The sequence below is a fragment of the Schistocerca americana genome, chromosome 1, assembly GCF_021461395.2.
Source record: "Schistocerca americana isolate TAMUIC-IGC-003095 chromosome 1, iqSchAmer2.1, whole genome shotgun sequence".
Lineage (NCBI taxonomy): Eukaryota > Metazoa > Arthropoda > Insecta > Orthoptera > Acrididae > Schistocerca > Schistocerca americana.
In genome coordinates, this window is record NC_060119.1 from 305,554,136 (window position 1) to 305,577,175 (window position 23,040).

At 40.5% G+C, this 23,040-nt stretch overlaps 1 protein-coding gene across 2 annotated transcripts in view; it reads right to left on the minus strand.

The window, feature by feature from the left end:
- Positions 1-23,040, minus strand: part of LOC124595830 (cyclin-J) — a 49,913-nt gene that overhangs the window by 17,649 nt on the left and 9,224 nt on the right. For both annotated transcript variants that reach the window (XM_047134731.1, XM_047134739.1), the window contains exons 2-3: positions 14,798-14,905; positions 10,223-10,394 (exon numbers count right to left, since the gene is read on the minus strand). In XM_047134731.1, coding sequence (XP_046990687.1) covers positions 10,223-10,394; positions 14,798-14,905 — 280 coding nt within the window. The remainder of the gene's footprint in view (positions 1-10,222; positions 10,395-14,797; positions 14,906-23,040) is intronic.

A 23,040-nucleotide genomic window follows, 5' to 3' on the forward strand; every position in this document is an offset into this window, starting at 1 on the left:
CGATGATGGTTTTTAACAAACATGCTGCCTCATACAGATTCTTCATTCCCCGATGGCCGTATACTGGTATTTGTCCCTTGGCAGCCAAGAAAAGAATAACAGCACACGTCCCGTTTGGATGCATTTGGTAATAATGTCACCTAGTTCATGTTTCTGCATTTACTGCATGTACATGGGAAAGGCACAAATGCCACACTAACCCCTTTTCTACATGTCTGTGCCTATATACCCACACTGGAGTCGTGCTGGGTTGAACATATGCTGCAGCAAAGTCCTCAAATGGAAACATTTTGATCGCCGCTTATGTAATGTACTGGAGGACAGTTAAAGAAATTGGTTGTGCAATTTCCGAATGTGAATTTCAGGCATTTTAGTGATGTAGGGAAACAATAGAAAACCTAAATCTGGATGGCCAGGCAGATAATTGGACCACAGTCCTCCAAGATGTCAGTCTACTGTGTTAATCACAGCACCACCTAAATCCTTTCACAATTATTTAAATGTGACTGTTAGATTTGGTTGCTACCATAAGTAGAGCTCCCTTGCAGCTGATGAATATAATTGTTACACTGATTTTTCCAAGTGTTGCACTGGCTGACTGAGGAAACCGAATTCAGACACATGTAAATCAGCATCATTTGTTGGGAATAACTTTTTTTTTAAATAACTTGGTACAGGGCCCTACTAAGTAATTTGCTGTCCTCTTGTGACATTCTCTAAAATATTCAGTCAGAGATGATTAAAATACTTGTTTGCTGCAGTTCTGTATTTGATTTTGCCAAATAACAATAACAGCCTTCTTCTGGTCTGAAATACTAGGAAGTAGAGGGCACAGGTTTCATTGGATATTTTTAGTATGAACATCCCTATTCTATCAACTGAAGACATCAAGTCTGTAAATGAGTCCATGGTCATATTGTGGCACTTTATTTGCAAAGGTCCATCTTGACCACACAATTTTTGCATTTCCCTATTACTAGTTTCAGCTATTGCCATCTTCAGATCTGTTAGAAATAAGAAACAGTGGTGTAACCAACTGCTCAATTAGCTGAAGCTAAATCTGTAACAGGCCTAGTGATACAAAAGAAAAAAAAAATTTTTATATTACTAATGACCATGTGTATCAGCCATAAATACTATAAAATATTCTGATGTAGGTATCAATGTCACAATCTGTACATATAGGTACATAGTAAGTGCTGGTCATGGCCTGGATGCGTCTGATATTTATACAAATAACTGAGGCCAGCAGAAGGCACTATAACTTGGGTACATGAGTAACCAGAATCATGAATGTAATAGTTAAAATGCAATATGCATGGGCACTAATTAAAATTACTTCACATGGCAAAACGAGTGCCTGACAATAAAACATGAACTGACATAAAACGTGTGAAATTAGATCCATATTTAAAATCCACATAAAAGGCGTAAAGAGTAATAATGGGAAGCTCCTAGCCTGGCAAAGTAAATAACACAATTGTTTAAAAGCCAGAATAAGAAGTTTAACAATAGCATCACATCTATAAATCGAGACCTATCATCAAGACAAAACAATTAAACCATAACCATAAGTGTAACCATGAACCATGGACCTTGCCGTTGGTGGGGAGGCTTGCGTGCTTCAATGATACAGATAGCCGTACCGTAGGTGCAACCATAACGGAGGGGTATCTGTTGAGAGGCCAGACAAACATGTGGTTCCTGAAGAGGGGCAGCAGCTTTTTCAGTAGTTGCAGGGGCAACAGTCTGGAGATTGACTGATCTGGCCCTGTAACACTAGCCAAAACGGCCTTGCTGTTGTGGTACTGCGAACGGCTGAAACCAAGGGGAAGCTACAGCTGTAATTTTTCCCGAGGGCATGCCGCTTTACTGTGTGATTAAATGATGATGGCATCCTCTTGGGTAAAATATTCTGGAGGTAAAATAGTCCCCCATTCGGATCTCCGGGCAGGGGCTGCTCAAGAGGACGTTGTTATCAGGAGAGAGAAAACTGGCATTCTACGGATCGGAGCGTGGAATGTCAGATCCCTTAATCGGGCAGGTAGGTTAGAAAATTTAAAAAGGGAAATGGATAGGTTAAAGTTAGATATAGTGGGAATTAGTGAAGTTCGGTGGCAGGAGGAACAAAACTTTTGGTCAGGTGAATAAAGAGTTATAAATACAAAATCAAATAGGGGTAATGCAGGAGTAGGTTTAATAATGAATAAAAAAATAGGAGTGCGGGTAAGCTACTACAAACAACATGGTGAACGCATTACTGTGGCCAAGATAGACACGAAGCCCACGCCTACTACAGTAGTACAAGTTTATATGCCAACTAGCTCTGCAGATGATGAAAAAATTGATGAAATGTATGATGAGATAAAAGAAATTATTCAGGTAGTGAAGGGAGACGACAATTTAATAGTCATGGGTGACTGGAATTCGAGATTAGGAAAAGGAAGAGAAGGAAACATAGTAGGTGAATATGGATGGGGGCTAAGAAATGAAAGAGGAAGCCGCCTGGTAGAATTTTGCACAGAGCATAACTTAATCATAGCTAACACTTGGTTCAAGAATCCTGAAAGAAGGTTGTATACATGGAAGAACCCTGGAGATACTAAAAGGTATCAGATAGATTATATAATGGTAAGACAGAGATCTAGGAACCAGATTTTAAATTGTAAGACATTTCCAGGGGCAGATGTGGACTCTGACACAATGTATTGGTTATGAACTGTAGATTAAAACTGAAGAAACTGCAAAAAGGTGGGAATTTAAGGAGATGGGACCTGGATAAACTGGAAGAACCAGAGGTTGTAGAGAGTTTCAGGGAGAGCATAAGGACACAATTGACAGGAATGGCGGAAAGAAATACAGTAGAAGAAGAATGGGTAGCTTTGAGGAACGGAATAGTGAAGGCAGCAGAGGATCAAGTAGGTTAAAAGGCGAGGGCTAGTAGAAATCCTTGGGTAACAGAAGAGATACTGAATTTAATTGATGAAAGGAGAAAATACAAAAATGCAGTAAGTGAAGCAGGCAAAAAGGAATACAAACGTCTCAAAAATGAGATCGACAGGAAGTGCAAAATGTCTAAGCAGGTATGGCTACAGGGTAAATGTAAGCATGTAGAGGCTTATCTCATGAGGGGAAAGATAGATACTGCCTACAGGAAAATTACAGAGACCTTTAGAGAAAAGAGAACCACTTGTATGAATATCAAGAGCTCAGATGGAAAAACAGTTCTAAGCAAAGAAGGGAAAGCAGAAAGGTGGAAGGAATATATAGAGGGTCTATACAAGGGCGATGTTCTTGAGGGCAATATTATGGAAATGGAAGAGGATGTAGATGAAGATGAAATGGGAGATATGATACTGCGTGAATAGTTTGACAGAGCACTGAAAGACCTGAGTCGAAACAAGGCCCCAGGAGTAGACAAATTTCCATTAGAACTACTGACGGCCTTGGGGGAGCCACTCCTGACGAAACTCTACCATCTGGTGAGCAAGATGTACGAGACAGGTGAAATACCCTCAGACGTCACGAAGAATATAATAATTCCAATCCCAAAGAAAGCAGGTGTTGACAGATGTGAAAATTACCGAACTATCAGTTTAATAAGTCACTGCTGCAAAATACTAACACGAATTCTTTACAGACAAATGGAAAAACTAGTAGAAGCCGACCTCGGGGAAGATCAGTTTGGATTCCGTAGAAATGGTGGAACATGTGAGGCAATACTGACCCTACGACTTATCTTAGAAGAAAGATTAAGGAAAGGCAAACCTATGTGTCTAGCATTTGTAGACTTAGAGAAAGCTTTTGACAATGTTGACTGGAATACTCTCTTTCAAAATCTGAAGGTGGCAGGGGTAAAACACAGGGAGCAAAACGCTATTTACAATTTGTACAGAAACCAGATGGCAGTTATAAGAGTCGAGGGACATGAAAGGGAAGCAGTGGTTGGGAAGGGAGTGAGACAGGGTTGTAGCCTCTCCCCGATGTTATTCAATCTGTATATTGAGCAAGCAGTAAAGGAAACAAAAGAAAAATTCGGAGTAGGTATTAAAATCCATGGAGAAGAAATAAAAACTTTTAGGTTTGCCGATGACATTGTTTATCTCTCAGAGACAGCAAAGGAGTTGGAAGAGCAGTTGAACGGAATGGACTGTGTCTTGAAAGGTGGATATAAGATGAACATCAACAAAAGCAAAACGAGGATAATGGAATGTAGTCAAGTTAACTCGGGTGATGCTGAGGGAATTAGATTAGGAAATGAGACACAAAGTAGTAGATCAGGTTTGTTATTTGGGGACCAAAATAACTGATGATGGTCGAAGTAGAGAGGATATAAAATGTAAACTGGCAATGGCAAGGAAAGCGTTTCTGAAGAAGAGAAATTTGTTAACATCGAGTATTGATTTAAGTGTCAGGAAGTCATTTGTGAAAGTATTTGTATGGAGTGTAGCCATGTATGGAAGTGAAACATGGACGATAAATAGTTTAGACAGGAAGAGAATAGAAACTTTCGAAATGTGGTGCTACAGAAGAATGCTGAAGATTAGCTGGGTAGATCACATAACTGAGTTGGTATTGAAGAGAATTGGGAAGAAGAGGAGTATGTGGCACAACTTGACTAGAAGAAGGGATCGGTTGGTAGGACATGTTCTGAGGCATCAAGGGATCATCAATTTAGTACTGGAGGGGAGCGTGGAGGGTAAAAATCGTAGAGGGAGACCAAGAGATGAATACACTAAGCAGATTCAGAAGGATGTAGGGTGCAGTAGGTACTGGGAGATGATGAAGCTTGCACAGGATAGAATAGCATGGAGAGCTGCATCAAACCAGTTTCAGGACTGAAGACAACAACAACAACAAGGTAATTAACAAAACAATTACTATTAATTAAAACCTTGATAGTTAATAACACATTCAGAGTGGGATTTCACTGGCAGAACTTGTGGAAGAAGGCCCATTCTCCTTGCCGCTGTTGGCAGTGCACAAGACCGCATGCCAAGCTGCTGTGGCACTTGATGCTGCTCAGACTAGTGGGTTTTTGAACACATCAAAATAAGTATTTGGGTTAAACTCACCCTGTTAATTCTGCAGTAATTCCAGTTGCCATTTTCTGTCCATATAAATTTCCATTTCTTTGAGGAGGTTCAGTAATTCGCGCATTATGCAACACTTCCACATTATCCTCTATGTTTCCTGTACACGGAAAATGGTGACTAGAATTAGTGCTGGATGAACAGAATGAGTTACATCTGAATGCTTGTTCTGATGAATTCAGAAACGTGATAGTTTGAGCAGTGTCGAGCATTGCATTAGCTTGGTGTATGGTTGTGTGCACCAGCCACCTGCAGTGAGGAGACTGGGTTTTCTTTCACAAACAATGCCCCCCCCCCCCCCCCCCAAAAAAAAAAAAAAAAAACGAGAACTTCACACAGAGAAGCCATGAGGCAGTGCCATTGAAATTCCAGTCCAGATTTGTTATCAACTATCAAGGTTTTAATTAATAAGTCATTGTTTTGTTAATTTCTTACACCTATGTTAATGTTTTACATGTTTTAAGTGCTTTGTCATGATAATCTCCCCTCCCCCAAAAAAAGAAAAAAGCACACACAGCAGGTAAACTACCAAATTGGGTTTTGGTGTGTGTAATGCAAGTTATTCCTGCAAGGGATGCTTAAAATTAATTTGCAAAATGGACAGTTGGTGCGCTACGTTTGGCCACCTCATTCGGACAGGACACACTACTGTGGAATTTGGAAAAAGAAGAGTGATCAAAAACTGGAACAGGGACCATGTGAAAGTTGGTCAAAATGGCTGTAGAAGAAAGGTCAGGAAAAATTGTAGCAAATGGAGTCAGGTCGTCAACATGGAAGCCATCTTGTAAACTCAAGTCTGAGAACAGGACTTTTCAAGTGATGCACAACCCAGTGTGTTGTCCTGGACGGCAAGTGTCCATTGGAAATAAAGTACTGTCAGGAGTGTCATGGCGAAATGTGACAGGACTGCTCTTGTTCTACACACACATAAACAATCTGACAGGATGTGTGAGCAGCGATCTGTGGTTGGTTGCCGATCATGCTGTGGCATACAGGAAAGTGTCATCGTTGGGTGATTGTATAAGGATACAAGATGACTTGGATAGAATATTTTGTTGCGTGATGAATGCCTGCTTGCTCTAAATGTGGGAACCTATAAGTTAGAGCAGATGAGTAGAAAAAGCAATCCTCCACAAATGATGAAGCACAGCAGTCAGTCATTCTTTTTCGCACTTTTTATTCGCTAAATCTAGATTTTGGCTGTTGCCTAACCATTATCATGCACTATTTCATAGCAGCAATGCATGTCAGTGCTCTGTTGTTCGGGTGTCTGTCACAGTTCTCTCAAGACTGTCTTGAAAGAACTGTGACAGACGTCTGAACAACAGGAGACTCACATGCATTGATACTATGAAATAGTGCATTGATAACGACTAGCCAAAATCTAGATTTGCCGAAGAAAACCTGCAAAAAAGGACAACTGATTGCTGTGATCTATCATTTATGAATCATATCACAGTCGCTGAGTGCATCCGCATTCCTAATGAAAGGTAACATGAAAAACAATCCTGTAATATTTGAATACAGGATTAATGATGTGCTATTTAACATGGTCAAACAGATTAAAGATATTGGAGTAACACTGCAAAAACGATATGAAATGAAATTAACACATAAGGTTGGTTATAGGGAAGGCGAATGGCTGACTTCGGTTTATTGGAAGAATTCTAAGAAAGTGTACCTCACCTATGAAGGAAACCATATACAGAACACTTTAACAATCCATTCTAGAAAACCGGTCAAGTGTTTGGGATCCACACCTCGTTAGATTGAAGAAAGACATTAAAGCAATTCAGAGGGGTGCTGCTAGATTTGTTTCCAGTACATTCGATCAACATGCAAGTATTACACAAATGCTTCCAGAACTCTAATGGGAATCCCTGGAGAGAAGACAAAGATTGCAGAATGACCCAACTGTCACTAGTAATGAGGGTGGTTTGAAAAGTTCTCGGAACAGAATAGAAAAAAAGTACTTACATCACTAAAACTCTCTTATTTTTCAATGTAGTCTCCTTGTAGATTACTGTACTAGGTCCAACGATGTTCCAGTGCCTTGATCCCATCTAGAAAATGAGTTTGCTCCAGGCCTGCAAAATACACTCCTGGAAATGGAAAAAAGAACACATTGACACCGGTGTGTCAGACCCACCATACTTGCTCCGGACACTGCGAGAGGGCTGTACAAGCAATGATCACACGCACGGCACAGCGGACACACCAGGAACCGCGGTGTTGGCCGTCGAATGGCGCTAGCTGCGCAGCATTTGTGCACCGCCGCCGTCAGTGTCAGCCAGTTTGCCGTGGCATACGGAGCTCCATCGCAGTCTTTAACACTGGTAGCATGCCGCGACAGCGTGGACGTGAACCGTATGTGCAGTTGACGGACTTTGAGCGAGGGCGTATAGTGGGCATGCGGGAGGCCGGGTGGACGTACCGCCGAATTGCTCAACACGTGGGGCGTCAGGTCTCCACAGTACATCGGTGTTGTCGCCAGTGGTCGGCGGAAGGTGCACGTGCCCGTCGACCTGGGACCGGACCGCAGCGACGCACGGATGCACGCCAAGACCGTAGGATCCTACGCAGTGCCGTAGGGGACCGCACCGCCACTTCCCAGCAAATTAGGGACACTGTTGCTCCTGGGGTATCGGCGAGGACCATTCGCAACCGTCTCCATGAAGCTGGGCTACGGTCCCGCACACCGTTAGGCCGTCTTCCGCTCACGCCCCAACATCGTGCAGCCCGCCTCCAGTGGTGTCGCGACAGGCGTGAATGGAGGGACGAATGAAGACGTGTCGTCTTCAGCGATGAGAGTCGCTTCTGCCTTGGTGCCAATGATGGTCGTATGCGTGTTTGGCGCCGTGCAGGTGAGCGCCACAATCAGGACTGCATACGACCGAGGCACACAGGGCCAACACCCGGCATCATGGTGTGGGGAGCGATCTCCTACACTGGCCGTACACCACTGGTGATCGTCGAGGGGACACTGAGTAGTGCACGGTACATCCAAACTGTCATCGAACCCATCGTTCTACCATTCCTAGACCGGCAAGGGAACTTGCTGTTCCAACAGGACAATGCACGTCCGCATGTATCCCGTGCCACCCAACGTGCCCTAGAAGGTGTAAGTCAACTACCCTGGCCAGCAAGATCTCCGGATCTGTCCCCCATTGAGCATGTTTGGGACTGGATGAAGCGTCGTCTCACGCGGTCTGCACGTCCAGCACGAACGCTGGTCCAACTGAGGCGCCAGGTGGAAATGGCATGGCAAGCCGTTCCACAGGACTACATCCAGCATCTCTACGATCGTCTCCATGGGAGAATAGCAGCCTGCATTGCTGCGAAAGGTGGATATACACTGTACTAGTGCCGACATTGTGCATGCTCTGTTGCCTGTGTCTATGTGCCTGTGGTTGTCAGTGTGATCATGTGATGTATCTGACCCCAGGAATGTGCCAATAAAGTTTCCCCTTCCTGGGGCAATGAATTCACGGTGTTCTTATTTCAATTTCCAGGAGTGTAGTTGTCAACTCTGGCTATCAATTCTTCATTTGAAGTGAATCTTCATCCACCAAGAAAAATCTTCAGTTTTGGAAGGAGATAGAAGTCTGACAGAGCCATATCAGGTGAAAAAGGTGGGTGTGGCAACAATTCATACCTTAGTCCATGTAATTTTGACACGGCGATGGCATGTGTGCTGGCGCACATTGTCTTGATGGAAGATGACTTTCTTCCTTGCTAAACCTGGCCTTTTTTCGCGTATCTTTTGTCGCAATTTGTCCAGGAGGTTAGCATAGTATTCTCCAGTAATTGTTTGCACAGTAGGGAGATAATCTACAAACAGAATCCCCTTCACAACTCAGAACACTGATGACATGACCTTTCCCGCTGAAGGAATTGTCTTCGCTTTCTTTGGCGGCGGAGAATAAGCTTGTTTCCACAGCTTTGACTGTTGTTTTGTCTCTGGGGTATCTCAGTGCACCCAAGTTTCATCTGTGGTCACAAACTGGTGCAAAAAAACCTGTCTGTTTCTGCTAAAACGGGCCAAACATTATGCGCTTTAGATACAGCGTCAAGAATTGCTTCACCCATCTTGCAGATAGTTTTTTCATTTCTAATTCTTCAGTTAAATTGTGATATACCCTATCAGATGACATCTGGCAAGCACGAGCAATTTCACACACTTTCAATCGGCTATCCTTCGTGACCATTTCGTGCACTTTTGCAGATTTCTGGAGGAGTGACACATCTTGTCCGACCACTGCATGAATCGTCTAAGCTCTCCCAACCAAATTTAAATTCATTTGTCCACTTGGCAACAGTTGAATATGAAGGAGTAGAGTCCCCCAGTGTATTCTGGAAATAGGAATGAATATCCATTGCTTTCATACCCTTCTTTACGAAGTACTTAATCACTGCTCGAATCTCAATTTTTTCCATCTTCGCAAATCTTATGCAGGAACAACAACAGGGCCACATCACTGCTACAGCTCTCTTCTAAGACTACTGACACGGCACGTGTTTACAGGCAACAGTTCTATGAATGTCATGTTAACAACTTGTTGCACTAGTGCTGACCTTTCATGGTGATTCTGAGAACTTTTCAAACCACCCTTGTACATCCTGTAGGGACCACGAAGACAAGACAAAAGAAAAAAAGATTTGTACAGGAGCATGTAGACAGTAATTTTTTTTCGGTTGCTCCATCTGCAAGTGGAACAGGGAAAGGAGTGACAAGGTACCCTCTGCCATCCACTGTACGGTGGCTTGCAGGGTATTTATGTATAACAAGAATAGCCAGATAGTGGGACTGCAGCACTAGAAATCATGAGTACTGCAACGAGTTATGAGCTCCATGCTTACAAAAGAGTTATGAGCCCCACGAGGGGCAATGCATAATTCAATCACAAATGGCTGTATGGCCTTCAGGCCAAAAGCAAATTAGCGAAGAAGACTCAATTATGCTTACAGTGACAAGTTCTTTGTACTTTTATTAGCAGTATTGTACACACTGTTATAGAACTGGCCCCTGTAACACTTGGCATGAAATTCAACTTTCAACTCTGAGCATTGCTTGTGCTATCAAATGTAATAAGGGGATTATAAGTAATAAAAAAAACATCCACACCTACCTGCTAACAAGACAGATACTAATGTTAGTAAGTTCAGACTTTCCAGGGCAATACTATGGTTATCCATAAAAATGTCAAGAATATATATAGCCAAATGAACTGTTGTACTACTAAGTTTCAATCCTTCAGCTATGTTGCAGATCCATTTAACTAAATGACTTCTGTACTGTATCTGAAAAAAAAAGTAAATAACAGCAATATCAGAAAATGAAACGAGGCCTCTATGACCATATAGCATTGGAGGAGACTGGTGACCTTGGTATCCAAATAAGTCACAGAATTAAAAAATAACCAGGTTTGGCTTTACAGTCACCATCACATTTACAAGAGTATTTCAGATTTAGTGAAACCAACTACATACACATAGAAAAATTACTAATCTTATTACCTGAATAATACAGAAACACTGAGGAGACACAGCTGTTATTTGAATTGACTAATAATGAACATAATACTTAAATAATATGTAAAAAGTGCTGGTGGATGGGAAAATAGCATAATTTTTTTTATAATAAAAAATTAGTTGACAAAGGAAGGTCCCTAGAGGTGCAATCAACTATATAGTGTCATAGTTTAGAGTCATAGGTATTACACCCAGCAGGTCCTCTTTTGTGAGTAATCCATGAATAATAATTCTGGATGATGCTCTTCAATCTTAAAAATAATAGTGTTATCCAGTGTAGTGGTGTAGTGTAGTGGTTAAGGTACATTCCTGATGTACTCAAGGTTGTCGGTTCATAGCCTGACAATTGCTCTGACATTGTTATTTTTGAACTGTTATTTTTGTAGCTAAACCTTCGCCACATCATTTTAAACACAGTATTAAGTTTTTTATTTGTTCTCATTTTTTCTTACTGTCACACAGTTTTTCATTTGGAATCTTTGTGCATGTGATTTTAATTATTTTTATTTATCTATTGGATTATTTAAATGTTTCAATACACCAATCTATCGTTTAAGAAACTAAAGATGAAATAATCTACTTATATTGTCTATTCAATGGTCATAATGTACTTTTTATTACATTTATTGCATTAATTAAAGAAATTCAAGCAAGATGAGGAACAGAAATAATGAATGCCATAACAAGGGCAAAAATATGAAATTATAAAACAGAAGAAATTAAAATTAAAGTTAATACATAAGGTAATTAACATCACAAGGATTCCAACTGAAAAAGGAATGATATGAGGAAAACACAAGAACGTGTAAAAAAGCTAATGTGATGAATAAAATGATGTGGCAAAGGATTAGAAATAAAAAATATACATTTAAACCAATCACTTTAATAAAAATTATGATCAAAGTCATTCTGTTAAAGATTTAAAAACAAAAATTTAAAAAACATCTGATGGGATTCCAAACTACAACCTTCAGCATGTCAGCAATGTACCTCCATCAACAGACTACGTCACCACTCTGGGTACCATTATTATTTTTAAGGCTCCACACCATCATGAGATTTTTTTCCGTCGATTACTTGCACATATGGGCTCACTTGTGCATTTTAGACAATCTTTCATTCCCTATATTTTACACCTATGTTCAATTTCAAAGATTGTACTCCAGTCAACAATGTTAGGAGCTTTCTTTAAATTGATAAATGCTATAACATAGGTTTGCCTTTCTTCAACCTATTTTCTAAAATAAGTCATGGGGTCAGTACAGCCTCACGTGTTCCCACATTTCCCTGGATTCCAAATTCATCCTCTCTGAGGTCAACCTCACACCAGTTTTCCCATTCTTCTGTAAATAATTTGTGTCCATATTTTGCAACAATGACTTATTAAGCTAATTGTTTGGTAATATTGTCACATGTCAGCACTTGCTCTTTCTGAGGAATTATTACATTCTTCTTGAATTCTAAGGGTACTTTGCATATCTCATATCTTGCAGACTAGGTAGCATAGTTTTATCATGGCTGGCTCTCCCAAGAACCTCTATAATTCCAAGGGAATGTCACCTACTCCAGAGGCCTTGTTTCAACTTACGTCTTTTAGTGCTCTTATCATATTCTTCTCACAGCATTGTATCTCCCATCTCATCTACATTTGTTTCTTTTCTTTCTATAATACTGTATTCAAGTTCTTTTCCTTTGAACAGTCCTACTGTATATTCCTTTCACATTTCAGCTATCCCTTCTTAGCTTAGTATTTTCTTGCCATCTAAGCTCTTGATATTCATACAGCTGCCTCTCTTTCCTCCAAAACTCTCTCATTTTCCTAAAGATGGCATCTTTCCCCTCCTAGTTCAAAATGCCTCTGAGCACTATGGGACTTAACATCGATGGTCATCAGTCCCCTAGAACTTAGAACTACTTAAACCTAACTAACCTAAAAATCCCTGACCCCGCCGGGAATCGAACCCGGGAACCCGGGCGTGGGAAGCGAGAACGCTACCGCACGACCACGAGATGTGGGCCCCTCCTAGTTGTGCAGGCTTCTACAGCCTTACATTTCTCCTCCGCCATACCTGCTTTCGTCATGTTGCACTTTTTCTCTGAATCTCAGTTTTTAGACATCTTTATTCTCTTTTGCTTCCTTCATCTGTTGCATTTTCATATATTCTCCTTTAGTTGATAATGGTATATATTTGTTTATTAAAGTTCTGTTTCCATCAGTGTCACTCATGACAAGGTATGTAACCAATCCATTATTTATGAATCTTGTATATTGTTAACAAACTCTATTAATGACTATTGTTTGTCTCTGATTTATAAGGGCAATAAGTTTACTCATTTTCCCATTTTCTACTTTAGGCTCACATTCAAGTTTCATAAATTCAGAAATATCTTTGAAAACACTGAGATAGTTGCTGTTTACAGTAAAGATGACACATTAAGTTGCACACAGGCACAACTAAAACATATTTGTGGTGTCACCGCCAGACACCACACTTGCTAGGTGGTAGCCTTTAAATCGGCCACGGTCCATTAGTATACGTCGGACCCGCGTGTCGCCACTGTCAGTAATTGCAGACCGAGCGCCACCACACGGCAGGTCTAGAGAGACGTCCTGGCACTCGCCCCAGTTGTACAGCCGACGTTGCTAGCCATGGTTCACTGACAATTACCCTCTCATTTGCCGAGACTATAGTTAGCATAGCCTTCAGCTACGTCAATTGCTACGACCTAGCAAGGCGCCATTTATCTTTTGCTGGTTATCTTATAAAGCCAGTACCGTCAGACCTATGTTCTCCAATTATGGAATAAAGTTAAGTATTACATCAACTACGTACTTTATTTGCTATATTAATTACATTGTAATGTTCCAGACCTCACGCCAGTTTGCGTGAGTTAAACGCGTGCCTTTCGGTTACCCGTCACTGTGGATTGGCTGTCTTGCCAGTCCACAACAATATTTAGATATTAGCTTCTGGCCACAGCCTTCGCCAGAAAAGGAAATGCACACATATTCATTCATGGAAGCAGGCATACCTGACCACCATCTCTGGCAGCTTGGAGCTAAGCTGCTGGTGTGGCAGTTGTGTGTGAGAGATGTTCTTGTTTTGTGTTTGTGTGTGTAACTTAATGTGTTATCTTTATTGTAAGTAGCAATCTATCTTTTACGTACACTGTTGATATTCCAAACTGGAATTCCCATTGTTTGAAAATGCTAATATTTATACAATTACAATTTTTATAATTAGTCATCAACATTAAAAATGAATGAAAATTTGTTCGCAAAAAGAATGTCAAATTGAGGACTACCTGAAAGCAATAGTGTTCCACAATTGGAAGTAAGACAAAGTGAAATGTTTCATTACATACAGAGAGACTCTCAGACTGTGATGAGCAAACAATCATTTCATTTTTAACATTAAGGATGCTTCATCGTTAAACCTCTCATTTGTGCACTTAACAGTTGTGTGGCCTCTACACAAGGATTGACTGTCTTTAATCATATCACTGTACGATGATAACTGGTAGATATTGTAACAAGGTGAGAACACAGCTAATGAGTGCACATTTATATTAGTGTTTTGTGCTTTGTCAGTTTGAATAATTCTAGCCAATAAATTGCCAATTTGTACACGGTAGGCTGCACAAGTACAACAGACACACACCAGAATGAACCTAACTGTGTTACCCAAACCAGAATAACTGGAACTGGACAAACAAATAGAAAAGTTAGAACAATAATTTAATCTGTAGTTTCCTGTTCTTTTATCACTGGAAGGAGAGAACAGTTCTCACAAACACAGAATTATGAGGGTAATAGAGTGCAGGAAGGCACATTTAGTAACAAAAACTTGCCATTTGAGATGCAAATTCCAGCGTGTTAATAGCGAGTTGTTCGAAGCTGAAAACCAGCATGTTAGCTAAATCCAAATGAATCAGTGGGGTACCAATTTATCTGACAGATCACAAATGTAGAGTTGGAGTGCAGTGGTGATAAAGGCACAAAGATGGAAAACATTTTTAATATCTAGCAGTGTGTCATTCTCTAACTTTAGCTCTTGATTAACATGAATGGTTCAGAGTTTTAAGCAGACTAGTGAAATTTACAGGATTTTCCAATGTGTATACATCAGATTAGATGCTAGACAGTATAACACTAAATTTAACTTCATTACCTGAGGAGAACGAAAGTTGAATGGAATCCTCTGACGCTCTTTTTCACGTAGCGAGCTAACAACATCTTTTGCATAATCAGTTGTCCACCATTTTCTTACTAACGCCATCTGTAAAATAATAAATTTAACTGCAATGCAAAGCAGGGGAAAATGTTACATCTAATTTATTTTTTCTTTGAAAAATGTTATGTTATTAACCAAAGTCAACAATTTCAACATGAGAAGATCAACATGGACAAGGTTGTGTGTGTGTGTGTGTGTGTGTGTGTGTGTGTGTGTGTGTAGAGAGAGAGAGAGAGAGAGAGAGAGAGAGAGAGAGAGAGAGAGAGAGAGAGATTAAATGATTGGTTCTTTTTCACTCCACAGGCATATTTGTCACCCTCTTCCCATCATACATTCATTCACACATCACATTCTATTAATTCCATCAGGAACAGTAGACTTCAGAGATGTGGAACAAACAGAGTTACACACTGACAGGGAGAAGCATCACTGCGGGCTATTTCGGTGAAACACACTAACTACAAAATGTGACTACAGTTAACCCACTCACTCTCATAATTATAGGAATTAATTTAAAACTGAGTTACTTTGGGCAAAGGGGATGTGAGGACATACTGCTCCTCCTCTTTTACTACTCAGCTACTGTTGTTATCTGACACATTAAACACAGTGTTTATGTAACAAGATGTGTTTGCGTTAAACATTAGCATTACGTAATATTTATACATCAAAACAAGATATTCTTTTACTTTGCTTTTGAATATCTGGGATTTTTGATTTCCTACCTGATGTCTACCTGTAACATTTTACAGATGACTGCCTGAGAGTATAAAACTCATACACTGACTACATTTCATCCTTTAAGACAGAGGGTTGATAGTCTCTCAGTCGGCACTATCCCGACATATTTCTTTGCAACAAATACTCCTCTATTTTGCATACTTCTGTAAGCTCAGAAAATCTTAACTTAATGATCTCCTCTCCTTCAGCGATTGCGTAAGTACAAGTTACATGGGTGCATAAAATTTTTGTCATCACTTAGCTATGCCGATTCCCACATATGTCTGTCACTTTCCCTCACCGTGAGCAGGGGACAAACTTAAACGACCTCCTGCAGGATGCCCGGAAGCATGTGCCAGAGCTGTTAGTAATACACTGTTACGTCCAACCTCACCTGCACATCATGAAGGAAAGAGCCTCCTCTTCCACCAACTAAAACTTCCATACAATCCTCTTGTCCGAAACGTGGCTACAACCACACATATCCTCATCTGCTCATCTCCCAGGATATATATTTCTTAGGGTGGTCAGGAAAAACAAGCTTGGTGGTGTTGATGTTGGTGTTGGAAATGTACATTCTGATCTCAAACTCAATGCCTTATGCAAACTGAACCCTGAACCCTACTGAAGAAAGACCGCAGTCACACTCAAGAGTAAATTGCAAGAGAGAGAGAGAGAGAGAGAGAGAGAGAGAGAGAGAGAAAGACTGACAAAGTAGGAGATAGAGATCAAATGTTAGCTCCAGGCCTCTCAGCACATGGAGTAATAATCCTGGTCTTCTTCTCACAGCTCTGAAAGCTCAAATCATATCATATAACATGTAGGAACATTACAAAAACCAACTGTGATGTCCTAACAGCTGATTGCTCAGAAACTTCATGGTATTAAATAATCAGAGGGGCCACAATTGATAGCAAAATCCAAGAACTTTATTTTAATAAACCCACTGCTCTCTATAACAAACACGCTCTGATACATATATCCACATAAGAAACACTGGTACTCCTCAGCTGACAACTGAACTATGCCAAACGACGAACAACGGGGATGCTTGTCAGACATTTCAAGGCAAATCTGAAACCTGAACATTACAAACACTACAGAAAACTGTAAAGCAGGGTACAAAGCATTCACATTGTTGAAGTCAGACATGCTTGTTGCTTTATATGTAATACACAGAAGCTGTTCTGTGGGAGAATCTCAGTAGCTTGGGCATTGGAAAGACAAAATCAAAAAGTGTGTTTCAGATGTCAGCCAATAAATGGAAGTCAACTCTCACGCCACAAAGAACTGTGCCCACTAGAAACATCAACGTATTTACCAAACACAATGCCTCAAACACAAATACAAAGAGAAAAACAATACTGAGGATCTCCTCTGAAGCAATAGGCAACAATGGTATCAGCATAACCATGATCAAGAATCCTGCCACTAGCTTAGTTTCTATCTTAAGAGAGAAACTCAATTTTGCTCTGAGACTGAAACATACCCATTCTTCATGGAAAGGAAGCACAGTCAGCCCTACCCCTAAAACCAAGAACCCGCAATCACCTTGTGATTAACGATCAATCAGCATATTATCCACTGTATCCAAAGCTGTGGAATATATTATTCACAGTCAAACTACTGAACATTTCTGCGAATTCAACTTATATGACACATTATCTGTTCGGCTTTTGTAAACACTACAGCACAAACACTGCACCGCATTAATTAAGGTAACTAATGACCCAAAATATGCCACTGACATATGTGAGGCTACAGTACCAATGCTACTTCACTTCTGCAAAGCTGACACTGTCAAGTTTAACATCAGCTCAGAAAAATGTGACAATCACATGGTGCACAACTGTGGTTAGAAAACTACTTGAAAAACAGAAAGCAATGTGTTGTATGTGAGAATAAAAAGTCATCCTGCAAGCACATCACAGTTAAATTAAACAACGATAAAATAAACTTAAATTGTATGAGCTAAATCACAGTTTAACTAAACAGTAACAAAATAAACTTTCATTATATCACTCCGATGCCACGTACAAGCCCACAGTGACGACACACACTAAGCATTAAGCAGCGCAGTTGCATCTGATCTCAGCCAGCCACTTACTCAACTGCTAATTATCTCTCAGACAACTGCCTCATTGTGGGATTGTGCCACTAGCTTGCAATCTGGGTCTTTTCTTGCTCAAATCATACTTCTTTTTTAACCAAGCTTGCTGTTTATCTTACACTACTGCTGCTAACTTGGATGTATGACAGCACAGCTTAGCAGTGTTTTAGCTGAAGCAGTAATGACAGAATAGGTATGGGCTTGCAATTTTAAAGCAACAACGGTTTGGTACAAGACACTTATTTGTGATTGGTGCGCTTTATACATAGGCACTAGAGGATGAAGGACGCCACAGTGGCCAGTGCCAGGAATACTTCTGTTTTCTTCACATGCAAATGATATCTCATTGATCTTGTCCTCCTGTAAATATCATTTCTATGTCATTGACCTCCAACTCCATTGAAGTGCCATACCTGCAGATATCAATACCACTATCATCCAGATAAATGATGAGCTGCCTTCGATAGTGACATGGGCCTGAAGCGTGGGACTAAAACTAAATACGAAAAAGTCACAAGTAATCTTGGCATGCCATCAGAAATTACTATGGTCACAGCTCCACAAATGTCTGTCTCCTATTCTGCTCAACAATATTATATCATCATCCCAGAAAACAGTTAAGAATCTGTGTGTAATTTTGGATGAGCATTTCAATCGCACAGAAAATATTGTTGCCAGTCATAGAATGACTTCCACTTGTATCAATGCCCTCAAAAATTTTTGAAACATATATCCACAGGATGTGAAACAAACTCTCACAATCATTCTTTCTACCAAACATCCACTAGTGTCATGTACTCATACAACAACACTAGACAGTCAGAACTAACTGTGAATGCTTGTATACATTTCATCTGCAACATTTGTCTAGATGATAACGTCAATGCTCCCTATGCCCACTTAGGGAGGTCAGACAAGTTACATAACTACCATACGATATGCTTACTTCATCGGCTCCTCAGTGTGCAAGCACCACAGTATCTCACATCACATCACATCACATCACATCAGAGATTAAACACCTAGCATCTCATAGTAATCTAAACACAGAATCCCATTTATCTTGTATTGTACCTGCGCTCATAAAAAATATGCAAGTTCCTTTTCCATTGCTGCTGTCTGTGCCAGGAACAAGCTACTATAACATTTCCCCAGAAGATAATGTATATGACCAGTGACCCCCCTATCCACCCCACAGCCCTGACTTAGCGCCATCAGATGTTCATATGTTTCCAACACTGAAGGAATTTCTTGGTGGAAATCACTTTGAAAATGATGACATGTTGAAAGAAAATGTTCCTAACTGGTTTAACCGTCAGGCAGCAGAGTTCTTAGATGCTAGGATCCAAAAGCTGGTGCCACAACTTGACAAATGTTTAAATATTCATGGTGACTATGTTGAAAAGTGAAAAAAATGTGCACACTGAAGATTGCAATACAATTTATGTTCATAAATAAAGTTTCTCTTACCCCATTACAAATCGGTTCTTACTTTAAATATGACCCTTGTACTTCCTCTTCCTCTTCTGAATTAAGTCATCTTCCTGCTGCACGACTCATAAATGCAATATCTTTGGATTATTAAGACAAGACTCCATCTATGCAAAGAGATGCCTTCAGTGTCATGACATTTTAGTTTCCCTGCTATAATTTACACAATCAAAGATGTTGTGAAGATCACAGAAAATGCCAACAAGCTAATTTTTTTGGTTTAGTTGTAACAGAACAGTTCATGAGATTATATATTGCATTCTCAGTACAGAAGTCTTTACAGAAATCAAACTTTAAAGGTGGTTCATTATTAAGATATATCAAGATAAAAATGCAGCTATGATAATACAAACTGATTTTATTGTAACTGACTAATTGGCACTACAGTCAATGTATGAAGATGAGCAGGACAGACTGAGTGGAGTGGGCCTAAACATCAGGAGTCATGAGATAGTCATGACCAGATAATGCCATACCACATATAATAATAAGTACAAATATGGTTTAATGCAACATCGAGTGCACAATTAGATTTGCCCAAAATAAATTCTGCAGCTGATGGGCCAGTCAAGGGGATCTTAGGGGATGAGTAGATTAGATATAAAGAGTGAGGCAGCTAAGTCATAACACCCCTTTTATCTCCCCAACCGTAATAGATACAAAGATGCTGTTTGGACAGTGAATTGCAGGGATAGGGGCTACATGGCTACATCACATTTCATGTTCGTGCTATTTTTTATTACAGAGATATGAGGCCGTCTTTGGTTTTTTTAAAAATGGAACCATATGTTAAATTTTAGCGTAACATGATGGGCTTAAAAAGACTGTTTCAAATATGTGTACATCATAATATTTAGGCGAATAGTTTTTGAGACACAGATGTGTTCTCATATCACGTTCGTCCTTCAAAGCGGCATTGTCCAAAGCGACCTTTCCTGTTGACCACTGAGGAACTTAACAGGGAAGGCATTGTTTTCCTGCTTCTCGATAACATCGCAAGGTGATGCACGAGATAGCTGGATAGAAGGGTATAAATGTGCTGGTGGGGTAATGAGACATTGCACTTCCGTCAAAGTTTCTTGGAGCAGACATGTACACCAACAAAGAAAAGTTAAGATATGCTTCTAGTGTATGGTGAAAGCAGAAGAAATGCTTTTAGAGCAATAAAGTGATTTAGAGAGCTGTATCCTGATTGTGAGCATCCTACGCACAAACTTCTTGCATGTATTTGCAAGAAACTACTTGAATCGGGATCATGGAACGCCATACAGAGGACAAGGCAGAAAACTGCAACTGGCAAGGTACATGAAGAGGGAGTTCTAGCGTTTGCACGTAACAACCCTACTGTTTCGTTGCGACGTATCGCCTTGGAATGTGGTATAAGTCAGAGAAGTGTTCTACGCATATTGCACCAGCATAGATTTCACCCGTTTCACCTCTCATTACAACAAGCACTCTCCAGTGTGGATTTTGAATGGCGCCATGAATTTTGCCGGTTTGCTCTGCAGTGCCTACAAAATGATCCAACGTTTTTTCAACAGGTGCTTTTTACTCATGAAGCGATTTTCACCAACCACGGTACTGTGAATTTGCATAATATGCATTACTGGTCAATAGAGAACCCTCATTGGCTTCGACAGGTACAGCATCAGCAGGCGTGGAGTGTTAACATGTGGTGCGGCATCATCGGAAATGTCATTGTGGGGCCGTACATCATTCCGAGTGTACTAAATGGCAATAACTACGCACAGTTCCTGCGAAACGTTCTGCCCATTTTGCTGGAAGAGGTATCACTAACTATGAGTCAGTGCATGTGGTTCCAACATGACGGCTGTCCTGCTCACTCTTCTTGTGTGAGCTACAGAGCTGTTAAATGGAAAGTTCCCGGATTGTTGGATAGGACGATGTGCTGAAGTGAAGTGGCCAGCCCGAACTCCTGGTCTGACCCATCTTGATTTTTTTCTGTGGGGAGCAATCAAACATAAAGTGTATGCTCAAATACCAACTACGACAGACGATATGAAGCAACATATCATCAACGCATGCACTGATCTCTCACGTGACACCCTCGCAGCTTTTGACAAATCATTCGAATGGCGACTACAACTGTGCATTGAAACAGAGGGGAAGCATTTTGTGCACATGCTTCAGTAAAATTCTGTATCATGTACAGTATGCATTTTGCATCTTTGTGTGCATTTGCTTCGTACTGTGATTTTCAAATAAAAAACAAATACGTACGAAATAATTGTGACCAATAAGGGGCTCCTAATTTACATTTGTATTTCTGTTACTTAAAATGTACTAATATCTTGTAGTATTTTAATACTGTATGGTGTCTACTATTTTGGTATCACAGTTGTCCAATAACTGAATAATACTTGCGTGACATCATCAGTTAATTTTTTTTGCAAAATATCGCAGTATGTATTACTATTGCCGGGTAAAGGGATATGTTTGTGTAAGGATGGACTTGTGACATTTACCATGTACTCTACACAACAGGAAAGGTTGCATTGGACAATGGCGCTTCGTAGGCCAAACACAATATGAGACCATATCTACATCTACATCTGCATTTATACTCCGCAAGCCACCCAACGGTGTGTGGTGGAGGGCACTTTACGTGCCACTGTCATTACCTCCCTTTTCTGTTCCAGTCGCATATGGTTCGCGGGAAGAACGACTGTGTGAAAGCCTCCGTGCGCACTCGAATATCTCTAATTTTACATTCGTGATCTCCTCGGGAGGTATAAGTAGGGGGAAGCAGTATATTCGATACCTCATCCAGAAACGCACCCTCTCGAAACCTGGACAGCAAGCTACACTGCGATGCAGAGCGCCTCTCTTGCAGAGTCAGCCACTTGAGTTTGCAAAACATCTCCGTAACGCTATCACGGTTACCAAATAACCCTGTGACGAAACGCGCCGCTCTTCTTTGGATCTTCTCTATCTCCTCTGTCAACCCGATCTGGTATGGATCCCACACTGATGAGCAACACTCAAGTACAGGTCGAACGAGTGTTTTGTAAGCCACCTCCTTTGTTGATGGACTACATTTTCTAAGGACTCTCCCAATGAATCTCAACCTGGCACCCGCATTACCAACAATTAATTTTATGTGATCATTCCACTTCAAATCGTTCCGCACGCATACTCACAGATATTTTACAGAAGTAACTGCTACCAGTGTTTGTTCCGCTATCATATAATCATACAATAAAGGATCCTTCTTTCTATGTATTCGCAATACATTACATTTATCTATGTTAAGGGTCTGTTGCCACTCTCTGCACCAAGTGCCTATCCGCTGCAGATCTTCCTGCATTTCGCTACAATTTTCTAATGCTGCAACTTCTCTGTATACTACAGCATCACCCACAAAAAGCCGCATGGAACTTCCGACACTATCTACTAGGTTGTTTATATATATTGTGAAAAGCAATGGTCCCATAACACTCCCCTGTGGCACGCCAGAGGTTACCTTAATGTATGTAGACGTCTCTCCATTGATAACAACATGCTGTGTTCTGTTTGCTAAAAACTCTTCAATCCAGCCACACAGCTGGTCTGATATTCAGTAGGCTCTTACTTTGTTTATCAGGCGACAGTGCGGAACTGTATCGAACACCTTCCGGAAGTCAAGGAAAATAGCATCTACCTGGGAGCCTGTATCTAATATTTTCTGGGTCTCATGAACAAATAAGGAGAGTTGGGTCTCACACGATCGCTGTTTCCGGAATCCATGTTGATTCCTACATAGTAGATTCTGGGTTTCCAAAAACGACATGATACGCGAGCAAAAAACATGTTCTAAAATTCTACAACAGATCGATGTCAGAGATATAGGTCTATAGTT